Raw genomic sequence first — 13,080 nt, forward strand, 5'->3', positions numbered from 1 at the left:
AGAAGAAGAATGGGTAGCTCTGAGGGATGAAGTAGTGAAGGCAGCAGACGATCAAGTAGGTAAAAAGACGAGGGGTAATAGAAATCCTTGGGTAACAGAAGAAATATTGAATTTAATTGATGAAAGGAGAAAATATAAAAATGCAGTAAATGAAGCAGGCAAAAAGGAATACAAACATCTCAAAAATGATATCGACAGGAAGTGCAAAATGGCTAAGCAGGGATGGCGAGAGGACAAATGTAAGGATGTAGAAGCTTGTCTCACTAGGGGTAAGATAGATACTGCCTACGGGAAAATTAAAGAGACCTTTGGAGAGAAGAGAACCACTTGTATGAATATCAAGAGCTCAGATGGCAACCCAGTTCTAAGCAAAGAAGGGAAGGCAGAAAGGTGGAAGGAGTATATAGAGGGTTTATAGAAGGGCGATGTACTTGAGGACAATATTATGGAAATGGAAGAGGATGTAGATGAAGACAAAATGGGGGATAAGATACTGCGTGAAGAGTTTGACACAGCACTGAAAGACCTGAGTCAAAACAAGGCCCCAGGAGTAGACAACATTCCATTAGAACTACTGACAGCCTTGGGAGAGCCAGTCCTGACAAAACTCTACCATCTGGTGAGCACGGTGTATGAGACAGGCGAAATACCCTCAGACTTCAAGAAGAATATAATAATTCCAATCCCAAAGAAACCAGGTGTTGACAGATGTGAAAATTACCGAACTATCAGTTTAATAAGTCATAGCTGCAAAATACTAACACGAATTCTTTACAGACGAATGGAAAAACTGGTAGAAGCCGACCTCGGGGAAGATCAGTTTCGATTCTGTAGAAATGTTGGAACACGTGAGGCAATACTGACCTTACGACTTATCTTAGAAAAAAGATTAAGAAAAGGCAAACCTACGTTTCTAGCATTTGTAGACTTAGAGAAAGCTTTTGACAATGTTGACTGGAATACTCTCTTTCAAATTCTGAAGGTGGCAGGGGTAAAATACAGGGAGCGAAGGGCTATTTACAATTTGTACAGAAACCAGATGGCAGTTATAAGAGTCGAGGGGCATGAAAGGGAAGCAGTGGTTGGGAAAGGAGTGAGACAGGGTTGTAGCCTTTCCCCGATGTTATTCAATCTGTATATTGAGCAAGCAGTAAAGGAAACAAAAGAAAAATTCGGAGTAGGTATTAAAATTCATGGAGAAGAAGTAAAAACTTTGAGGTTCACCGATGACATTGTAATTCTGTCAGAGACAGCAAAGGATTTGGAAGAGCAGTTGAACGGAATGGACAGTGTCTTGAAAGGAGGATATAAGGTGAACATCAACAAAAGCAAAATGAGGATAATGGAATGTAGTCAAATTAAGTTGGGTGATGCTGAGGGAATTAGATTAGGAAATGAGACACTTAAAGTAGTAAAGGAGTTTTGCTATTTAGGGAGTAAAATAACCGATGATGGTCGAAGTAGAGAGGATATAAAATGTAGACTGGCAATGGCAAGGAAAGCGTTTCTCAAGAAGAGAAATTTGTTAACATCGAGTATAGATTTAAGTGTCAGGAAGTCGTTTCTGAAAGTATTTGTATGGAGTGTAGCCATGTATGGAAGTGAAACACTGACGATAACTAGTTTGGACAAGAAGAGAATAGAAGCTTTCGAAATGTGGTGCTACAGAAGAATGCTGAAGATAAGGTGGGTAGATCACATAACTAATGAGGAGGTATTGAATAGGATGGGGGAGAAGAGAAGTTTGTGGCACAACTTGACTAGAAGAAGGGATCGGTTGGTAGGACATGTTTTGAGGCATTGAGGGATCACAAATTTAGCATTGGAGGGCACTGTGGAGGGTAAAAATCGTAGAGGGAGACCAAGAGATGAATACACTAAGCAGATGCAGAAGGATGTAGGCTGCATTAGGTACTGGGAGATGAAGAAGCTTGCACAGGATAGAGTAGAATGGAGAGCTGCATCAAACCAGTCTCAGGACTGAAGACCACAACAACAACAACAACAACAGCTGTTGTTTTCAAACTGTTACTGACTGCTGATGACAAACTTCATAAGACAGTAGATGTACTATGAGGCTGTTGTCAGTGTGCCCGACTTGTTAAAGACCTGTGTAGAAGAGGTTCTAGAGTGGAGATCACACAGTTCTTAATGCACACTTCTGTGTAACAAACACTTTTTTCCTCAATGACAAGTTACCCCAGAATATGATGATCTATAATATAAAAACAAACATGGAAAAGCTAAGTATTGCCTCAGGGAAGTGATATGAGATTGTGTGGTAATTGGAATAAAAGGATAAACTTTAATGTATACGTGGTGAAAAAAATTATTGGAAACGTATTCCAACTATTCACAATATTTGATTATAAACAACATTTTTCATTTTGTTATCTTATAAGCACAAATTTTTCTAATTTCCTACTTGAGAGCAAGCTACATATAGTTGATCATTAGAGAAGCAAGATCTTTGAGGCTGATGCTGCGATATTTTGAAGTTTGTCCTTGCAGTTTGTTAATTGTAAAAATGTAGGCTAATTTGATCGGAAACTGTAGTCTTTTAAATTGGAACCATTGGTATTCTGGGGATAAATTGCGTGTGTTCTTAGTATTTTCCAGTCATAAGTTTGGCTCTGATGATGTTATTCGATAGTTGCTTGACGATCATCCTTGTTCCATTACATAGTTTTGGTGAGTTGAGATTTCTGGGTAGTATGATCGGAGATCCAATTTCAAGTTTATTTATTTAATCGTATGGCTAGGACCCCCCATCGAGCAGGTCGTTCGCCGGGTGCCGGTCTTCCAATTCGACGCCACTTCGGCGACCTGCACTCAATGAGGATGATAGGATGATGATGAGGACAGCACAACACCTAGTCCCTGGACGGAGAAAATTCCCCGACTCAGCTGGGAATCGAACCCGGGCCCGGAGGATTGACAATCCGTCATGCTGACCATTCAGATACCGGGGCCAGGCCAATTTTAAGTTGAAGACAGTGTAATGGCATTCATGGCACTTGCAAAGAGTTTAGAAATTCTGCAGGGAAGTTCACACTTTTTTCTGCATTTACCATTGTGTCAATCGGTTTGTATATTCTCTTTTCACCAGAAACTTTCTTTTGAATATTAAAGCTGATGTCGCCGATAATATTCTTTTAGTTGCCAAAACTGCCCTTTCAAATAGGCAGTCCAGACTGGTATAGTAGTGAACAATGTTTGGTTAAATTTGGTCGAGGAGTTCATTTTCAGCAGTGGCTATGTTGTAGAAATCACTTGAGTTTAGTGACGCTGGTCATCTGGTCAGTAGGATATGTGCCTTCACCTATTTGTAAAAGCTGTTGAGCCAAATGTGCTGTTGTTGCATCTTTCAATAGTTCAACTCTCACATTTTATTGTTAGTCACAGTATTTGTATGGGTGGCCAGAGATGTGATTTCTTTAAGCATCCAATGATCTCATCTGCTGATGCTGAATTGGGGATAACTGGAAGTGTTTGTCAAAAATATCCTGAGCATATGAGTAGAGCTCCTCCCGTTACTTCAGAGTTTCCTCACAAGCCTTGTAATGTTCAGTCTTTGACTTTGAGTGATTTCATGTGTGCCATTGTGCTTTCATCCCAGAAGATAATTTTAGCTTGGTTTAGATGTTTACCCCATCGAGATGCTCTTGAGATTTTACATACCGTGAATTGTTCTTCGGCTATATTCAACGGAAGTTGTAGGGTGGAATGACGAGTTTGTCCTCCTTGTGTAAGTGCGGCTGCAATGCCGGATGATGCCAGAGCAAGTGTGATGTGTTGTTTAGCACATATTTCTGCCAGCAATAGATTTATTAGAAACGTTTTCCCGATGTCGCCTGGCGCATCCAGCTAAATAATTCTGCCAGTGTTGTTGTCGATCCGGTCCATGATAAAGCTGTAAATTTCCTTTTCATTTTTATTGAGGATGGTTTGCTGTGAGCAATGTACTGAAATTGTTCATCAACATTGTAGCTTTTTCCCTTTGTAATTTCAAAGTTAAGCAAACTGATAGCATCTTTTCGTGGTGCTTGCATCCCAAGTTGTACTAATGTCTGGTTGTTTATTACTAAATATCTAGCTTCTGGGCAAATGAGTTTTTCATTGAAGATGTCATCATTGAATTCGATAGTGAATTCAGGATGAACTTGTCAGATTTGGTATAGTAGGTCGTCACTCATCCTCTCTTTGAAGGAGTCCAATAGCTGTTTTGCATTTGATGGGTTACATGTTGTTAGAATTATGGCAAATAAATCTCTCATTTGTTCAGCAGAGGCTGTTAGTGAGGCTTCTTGTACTGTTAATTCTCACTCGTTGTCGTTTTCCAGTAGTCCTAAGTGTTGGCGTGCTTCTCTGTATGTCTGGCACAGCCAACCGTCAACAGTCTGGAGATCTGTGAAACTTTCTGGTTCCCATATTTTGTGTAGCAACATCCAGAGATAGAAACATTCGGCATTGTTTGGATGCACGGTATATACTCAGCCTAGTGCACCAGTTTTCATTATTCCTGAATGATCTTCTGCTGCATTTCCTTGTTTTCATCACTGAAAGATTTTTCTTGTTTTGCTCTGCATATAACAGGTAGAGACATCAACACACAGTAATGTTTTTGTGAACGGATCTGTTTGGCACAGCTGGTAAAGAGCTGTAATTTTTCTGCAGTGTCTTTTGTGAAGTAAACTCTCTATCCATTTTTCTAACATACTGCTAGATTTGCACAGTTGGCTGACATTTGTGCATGGAAAAACACGCTGCTTCATTATGTTGATGTGTCTCCCCATTTGGTAAATGACAATGTCACTTTATTTTCCCATTTGATACATGAGAGTCTCGTTGTTTCCATTTTATTGTTTGCTATCTTTGGCTATTTGAAATACTACCATATCACTGCTTTTGTTCAGATACTTACAGATATATTGATGAATTTCACAGAATTGGAGTATTCTACGTTTCTGTGCACTTGGAACATTTTGTAAAGTAGTGTGTTATACAATACTACCCACTGAATATTTATTTACAGTTTGTCGCTGTCTCATATTCGTATTTTTGCTGTGAAGCCACCATTTTTGGGTGATCATCATCTGTATTCGGGATAGCCATCAACTCAAGTTTGCGCGTCATCCAAGTACAGTGTCGTGTGTGTGTGTGTGTGTGTGTGTGTGTGTGTGTGTGTGTATTTTCCATAAATTATACATGGCGCATTGGGGTTTGATGGCCTGCATGGTCTGTGAATTATGTTTTCTGCTGCTGTGCCATACTATTCTGGATCTTCTTGTGCATTGGGAAATTCAGCTTGGATGATTTTATCAATATCCATGGGATGAAGTCCGTTGTGTAGCCATATGAGATCATTTTTGCCACTCGATTGTGTACACCCAGCATCTAACAGTTCCAAAGGTGTGGTATTTTGTGATGACTTCAATAAATCTCATTTGTTTTTGTCAGAAAACTCGGGCCATTATGTCGTGTCGATGTATGGAGCTTGTCCGTACCTCAGTTGTTCTTTGATTTCTAGCCACGAGTTGCATGTGAATGTTAAGAAGAGGTCAGATCATCCGTATGTCAAAGCATCTTGAATGTACCTGTGCCTGTGTCTTGAACTTCCTATGTATGATGAGGGTAAGATCACCATCATTCCAATGTCGTCAACCGTTCTGTCATCTACGACTGCGTCTCAAAATTCAATGTATTCTTCAGTCATCTATGATTGCGTCTCAAAAGTGAATGTATTCTTCAGTCATCTTCTGCATCTCAAAAGTGAATGTATTCTACAGTGTCTACTTTCTCCTGATTGTCTTATCTAAAGCACCCATTCTGCTTCTATTTTTGCATACATATCTACCAGGAATTGTTGGAATAAACGGCGAGTATTGAGAATATGATGTTTTATTGTCTTTGATCATTAAGCAGTAAGCGTAGAACTCATTGGAAGTGACTTTTTTTATTTGCTTCTATGGCTGTTTCAGGTTGGATTTGTTTGATATTAAAATGATAGTCATCCTTTCCATGCAGAACTATTAATGGATATTGGAGGTTATCATATGAGCAGTGTGTCTCTGCAATGCATTTCAGTTCTTCTCTTCATTGTAAAACTGTGTCACTCTCCCTCCCCCCCCCCCCCCCCCCACACACACACACACAACAACACAACAAAATTATGATGGCAACTTCATCTATCTGAGGTGCATAAAATCAATGTTCGTGTTCTCCAGGTGGTCTTTTGTTGGCTCGAACTATAACTTTACAATCATCAGAAATCATTCATTCTAGTGCTGTTTTGAATATATGAATCAGTTGAATGTATCTATGTAAGATCCTCTGTACATCTTGGACTACTCATCTCAATCCACTGATATTTGTGCTTTGTTGATGAATTTCTGTTCCTTCATTCCCAATGAAATATAATTGCAGAAATTTATCGTCTTCATTGGGCAGTTGTAGTAATGAGCCCATGTTGTGACAGATAAGTCCTTGGATTGAAAAAACATAATCAATATCATCTCTGTTAGTGTTGACTGAAGTGACACCAAAAGAAGTCATTTGGAAGCAGGCACTGTATGCTTTTATTTTTTGAAGAAAGCGTTTTGACTCTGGAGTTTCCTCGGTCATGTAGTGTAAAAATTCTTGCGAAGGTGCTTCCAGTGGTACTAATCCAATTTTTCCATTCATGCTCTACTGAATTTTTTTGCATTGCAAAATTGGCAGATGTTATCCATTATTTCTTACTACATTAAGTTTCTGTTTGTTGTATTCTTTTGTCAGCCTGTAGTGGAATGCTTCATTTGTTAGATTGTACTGTTTACTTTTCCTCATCTGCGCTTCTTGTAGGATAATTTTCATGGCTGGCTTGAATTAGATTTCTTTTATTGTAAGACTGGGTCGCAATTTCTGATTCTTCAATTCATTCATTTTGTTATTCTTCGGTTTCTCCACTTCTCACAGTGCTCACTGTTGATCGTTGGAAGCTTAGACGTGCTTCGATCTCTTCATCTCTTTCACTTTTTCGCTGTTCTTTTTTGTTTTTGTCATTTTGCTTTAGAACTGGCAAGATCTGCTCCTCTTTTACATTTGGGCAGTGTCTAAAAAATTAACCATATCAACCATTATTAACAAATGCACTAAGACACTTTACACACTTTATTGTCAATTAATATTCAATCACTGTATAACTTTGACTACTCACACTCACTGTTTGTTTTTATTCATTCACTGCACTACTTTTCCAGTTCCTCCCTTCGTCACTGATAAGAAACTGATGTTCAAGTCCATGATAGGTCTTGCTTCATATACCCATACCAATCGATAGCCCCACCAGTGGTGAATTCCAGAATGTACCAAAAATGCTTTGAATGGTCCACAATGTTCCAACACATTCCACAAAATTCAAGACTGTTTTGGGATGTTCTGCGATGCTCCCGAGCATTCTGGAATCTTCCTCAAAGTTGCCAACTATTCCTGGATCTTCCAGAACATATCAGGTCATGGTGGAACATTCTGGAAAGTTGTGGAATGCTCTCAAATGTTCTAGAAATTTCTAGAGGACGAAACTTCCCAGCCCTTATATCTTCAAAAGCACACCCTTCAGATAAAAATGGGAATTTTCTTCGTGGATCGAGGAGAGAAGGTACTACACCATATAACTCCCTTGATTGTACTGGGACTCGTTTCTGATTGTTAACGGTGTGCACATTGTACACTTACTTTTATTATACTGATTAGAGTCCAGTGTGTTAATCATTACGACACTTCAGTAGGAATGTAGAAATAAAACTGATCAAAGCAAATATTATTTTAGCACTGCACAGGTAATGGTCTAAAAGAGTGAGCTATGCAGGCACACCTGACATCCTGCCCTCATAGCTTCAATTCTCCCAGCACCTCTCTCATACTACACTGAAGTGCCAAAGAAACTGGTATAGGCATGCCTAGGCAAACAGGCAGAATGTGACGCTGCTGTTAGCAACACCTACATAAGACAATAAGTGTCAGACACAGTTGTTAGATCGATTACTGCTGCTACAATGGCAGGTTATCAAGATTTAAGTGAGTTTGAACATGGTGTTACAGTCAGCGCATGAGCAATGGGACACAGCATCTCTGAAGTAGCGATGAAGTGGGGATTTTCCCGTACGACCATTTCACGAGTGTACCATGAATATCAGGAATCCAGTGAAACATCAAATCTCCAATATTGCTGCAGCCAGAAAAGGATTCTGCAAGAACGGGCCAATGATGACTGAAGAGAATCATTCAATGTGGCAGAAGAGCAACCCTCCTGCAAATTGCCGCAGATTTCAATGCTGGGCTATCAACAAGTGTCAGTGTGCGAACCATTCAACAAACACCATCAATATCTGCACAACACAAAGCTTTACACCTCGCCTGAGCCTGTCAACATTGACATTGGACTGGAAACATGTTGCCTGGGCGGATGAGTCTCATTTCAAATTGAATCGAGCAGATTGATGTGTACAGGTATGGAAACAACCTCATGAGACCATGGACCCTTCACGTCAGCGGGGAACTGTTTGAGCTGTTGGAGGTTCTGTAATGGTGTGGGGTGTGTGCAGTTGGAGTGGTATGGGATCACTGATATGCCTAGGTACAACCCTGACAGGTGACATGTAAGTAAGGGTACCATCTGATCACATGCATCCATTCATGTCCACTGTGCATTCCGACGGACTTGGGCAATTGCAGCAGGACAATGTGACACCCCATATGTCCAGAATTGCTACAGAGTGGCTACAGGAACACTATTCTCAGTTTAAACACTTCCGCTGGACATCAGAGTCCTCAGACATGAACATTATTGAGCTTATCTGGGATGCCTTGTAATGTGCTTTTCAGAAGAGATCTCTACACCCTCATACTCTTATGGATTTATGGACAGGAATCATGGTGTCAGCTCTCTCCAGCACTACTTCAGACGAGTCCATGCCACATCATGTTGCGGCAGTTCTGTGTGCTCGCGGGGGGCCTACATGATATTAGGCAGGTGTACCTGTTTATTTGGCTCTTCAGAGTAGCTTTGATGGTAGATCATTTGTTGTGTGTTGATAGCTCAGTTGGTAAGAAAACTGCACACAAAAGTAAGATCCAGAATTCGAGTTCCAGTCTTGCATGAAATTTTATTCTGTCAGGAGGTGTCAAATGAGAGTACACACTGTTGTAGAATGAAAGATTTATTCAGCATTTTGTTATATCTGTGCTTGGATTAAGCAAGTTACTAAGACAGAGGAATGCAATGCCAGGAGAGAAAACCTGTGTACATATACGGGACTCATTATAAGGAAAGGAAATTTGTTAGAAATGGGTCAGACATGTAACAAATAATTATTGTAATACATTATCTAGTAAGTAATTGTAAAGTAAAACTTACAGTATCTCATTCTGTGGCTGACTTCCTATGACAGGGAGCATAGGAAACACGGCAAGAAATATACTCGACACACACCAGACCATTGTTAGTCCTCGATTACCATTGTTTTGTCCTTTTATGTAAAGGGGCCAGCACAATATGCCCAACATTCCAAAACTTAGTACAAATCTATGAAAAAATGAGAGTACCTGACAATTAATATTAAAATGAGTTGATGTTCAACAAGTTCGTTTGTATCCATACTTGAACTATATTCGAGACAGATACTTACAAGGATTTCAATGCCAATTATGTATGCAAAAACGAGAAGTATTCCATATTTTGCATCACAGTACTGCTTGGCATGGTTAAGTACATTAACCAGAATATCAATGTCTTGAAAGACATCCCACCAAAGAATTTGTGGTAAGCAGCAGTAAACGTAGAATTGAGATGGTAAAGACTGCACTGAAAACATACAAAATCATATTATAAATAACAACAAAATAATTAGTGTGGTACATAACAATAAGTCAGTATGCTTTAATAAATGCTGTTATGTAAGCTTCTCAGTTTAGCAAAATAATGGAAATCATTTCTTTCCATCTCTGGGACTGGGTGTAAGATTGTTCATCATTGCCAAATAACTGATTTAAGAAGTCTCAAGTTGACATACTGCACCTCAAGCAACTACACTTGCCACACATATGGAAGCTTTGACCCTGATAGCCACTCCATTGCATCCATTGGTATAACTCATTTTAAATCAGTTAGCCATGTAAATGCTTTTCTGGTTACTATATCAGCTTCCTCATCCCCATGCATTCCTACGTACCTAAGTGCCCATCAGAATGACACTGCTTTCTCTAATGACAATATTATGAAAAGGATAGACTGATACTCACCATTTAGTGGAGTCATTGAGTCGCAGACAGAAGACTGTCAAACAAGTACGCTTTTGGCCAAAAAGGCCTTCATTGAAATTACACACACGCAGAATAGGAGTAGGGGACAGCACAATGCTGGTTGTGGGAGCATATAGGGATGAAATGGAAAGACAGTCGAGCAGCTAGATACAGTCAGGAGGTTAGATGGGGAGGGGGCTAGACGACGTATCGGGAAAGGTGAGAAGTACAAAGACTGTGGGTGCGTTGGTGGAACAGAGAGCTGTGTAGTGCTGGAGTGGGAACAAGTAAGGGAAAAGGTGTGTGCTGGACAACGACTAACAAAGGTTGAGGCCAGAAGGCTTACAGGAACATAGTGTATATTGTAGGGGAAGTTCCCACTGCGCAATTCAGAAAAGTTGGTCTTGGTAGGAAGGATCCAGATAACATAGGCTGTAAAGCAGTCATTAAAATGACGAACATTGTGTTGGTCAGTGTGCTCAGCAACTGGGTGGTCCAGGTGAATCTTTTCCACAGTTTCTTGGTGACCATTCATGTGGACAGACAGCTTGATGATTGTCATGCCCACGTACAATGCAACACAGTAGTTGCAGCTTAGCTTGTAGATCACATGGCTGGTTTCACAGGTAGCCCTGCTTCTGATGGGACAGATGATGCTTGACCAGACTCAAGTAGGCGGCAGTGGAAGGATGTCTGAGACAGGTCTTGCAGCTAGGTCTGTTATAGGAATAAGAGCCATGAGGCAAGGTGTTGGGAGCAGGGGCTGTGTAGGGATAGATGAGGATATTGTATATGTTCGGTGGGCAGAAGAATACCACTGAAGTCCTTTTTGGTTGAAAGTTTACTTGTTTCGCAGTATTTTTGTTACACCTATCTGAGACTCAACATCTTCGCTATATGGTGAGTAGCGATCTATCCTTTTCATAACACTGTCATTATTCCATCCCAGATTTTTCCATTGCTTTGCTTGACTTCTTCCGTAACTTTTTTAATGGAGTAGGGTGTTCTGAGACAGGAGTACTTAAATAACGAAAGGCGTAAACATAATCACTCACTGTACAGTTGAGGTACTGATCAGCCAACAGGCATACAAATAAGCCAAATACCAATGCTAGGCTTTTGGACAATGTCCTTCATATGGACTTTGGTCATCCAGTGGAACAACACTCTGCTGGCACAACATGCTCTACTTCAATGCCTGTTTCACAATCTGTGCCAGTTGGATCCTAACTGCTCCCCTCCATATGATCTATTCATAGTCCCTCTTCCCTCCAAATCCACATCTCCAGTTCATCATGTGCCATACGCTACTTCCCTTGCCTGTGGCAGGATGAGCTCACCAGTCGCACATTTCTATCCTGTTGCTTCACTGCCTCTCCTTCCCAGATGTCTTCCTTCCTTTTCTTCATCCCCACCTCCGCCTCTCCTTCTCCTTGCTCCTCTCATCCAACCTCCTTCACAGAATCGCTAACTCCAGTCGAGCTGCAATACTGGGACAATGGGAGTTCCCACCTGCGCAATTCAGGAAAGCTGGTGTTGGTGGGAAGGAGGCATATGGCACAGGCTGTGAAGCAGTCACTGAAATGAAGAATGTTTTGTTGGGTGGCATGCTGAGCAACAGGGTGGTCCAGTTGTTTCGTGGCCCTGAGTTACTAGGGAAATGCTCCTCTGTGGCTGGACAGTGAGACTTTGGGTAGTGGTGGGTGACTGGAAAGAGAAGGCAAAATGGTTCAAATGGCTCTGAGCACTATGGGACTCAACTCCTGAGGTCATTAGTCCCCTAGAACTTAGAACTAGTTAAACCTAACTAACCTAAGGACATCACAAACATCCATGCCCGAGGCAGGATTCGAACCTGCGACCGTAGCGGTCTTGCGGTTCCAGACTGCAGCGCCTTTAACCGCACGGCCACTTCGGCCGGCTAAAGAGAAGACAAGGGATATTATTTTTGTACAAGGTTGGGAGGATAATTACAGTCTGCAAAGGCCTCAGTATCTTTAAGGTGGAGGTCAACACCTAGGAAGTTGGCTTGGTTTGAGGAGGACCAGGTGAAGTGAATGGGGAAGAAGGTGTTGAGCTTCTGGAGGAATGTGGATAGGGTGTTAGGATGTTCCCACCCTCGATCCATATCACAAAGATGTCATCAATGAATCTGAACCAGGTGAGGGGTTTAGGATTCTGGTTGTTAAGGAAGGATTCCTCTAGATGCTACATGAATACATTGGAATAGGATGGTGCCATGCGGGTACCCATAGCCGTACCCTGGATTTGTTTGTAGGTAATGTCTTCAAAGGAAAAGTAATTGCGGGTGAGGATACACTTGATCGTGGCGACTAGGATGGAGGTTGTTGGTTTGGAATGCGTTGGGCATTGAGAAAGGTAACATTCAATAGCAGTAAGGCCACGGACATTAGGGATGTTGCTGTAAAGAGAGGCGGCATCAATAGTGATGAGCAGGGCATCGTGTGGTAATGGAATAGGAAATGTGGAGAGTTGATGGAAGAAATGGTTGGTATGTTTTATGTAGGAGGGTAGGTGTTGAGTAATGTGCTGAAGGCATTGATCTACAAAAGCAGAAATTCTCTCAGTGGAAGCACAGTAACTGGCCACAATGGAGCGTCCTTGGTGGTTGGGTTTATTGAGTTTAGGAAGCATGTAGAAGGTAGGAATGCAGGGACTGGTAGGGGTGAGGAGAGATATGGACTTTGGGGAGAGGTTCTGGGATGGGCCTAAGGGTTTGAGGAGATTGGAGATCCTACTGGATCTCCGGAATGTGGTCACTGTGGCAAGGCTTGCAGA

At 41.2% G+C, this 13,080-nt stretch overlaps 1 protein-coding gene across 2 annotated transcripts in view; it reads right to left on the reverse strand.

The window, feature by feature from the left end:
- The window catches only part of LOC124615630 (GPI ethanolamine phosphate transferase 1), a 264,269-nt gene that overhangs the window by 63,436 nt on the left and 187,753 nt on the right, over positions 1-13,080 (reverse strand). For both annotated transcript variants that reach the window (XM_047143638.1, XM_047143639.1), the window contains 2 exons: positions 9,669-9,844; positions 9,398-9,585 (listed from right to left, as the gene is read on the reverse strand). In XM_047143638.1, the coding sequence (XP_046999594.1) occupies positions 9,398-9,585; positions 9,669-9,844 (364 nt within the window). The remainder of the gene's footprint in view (positions 1-9,397; positions 9,586-9,668; positions 9,845-13,080) is intronic.

Source organism: Schistocerca americana, chromosome 5 (assembly GCF_021461395.2).
Source record: "Schistocerca americana isolate TAMUIC-IGC-003095 chromosome 5, iqSchAmer2.1, whole genome shotgun sequence".
In the NCBI taxonomy this organism is placed as follows: Eukaryota; Metazoa; Arthropoda; class Insecta; order Orthoptera; family Acrididae; genus Schistocerca; species Schistocerca americana.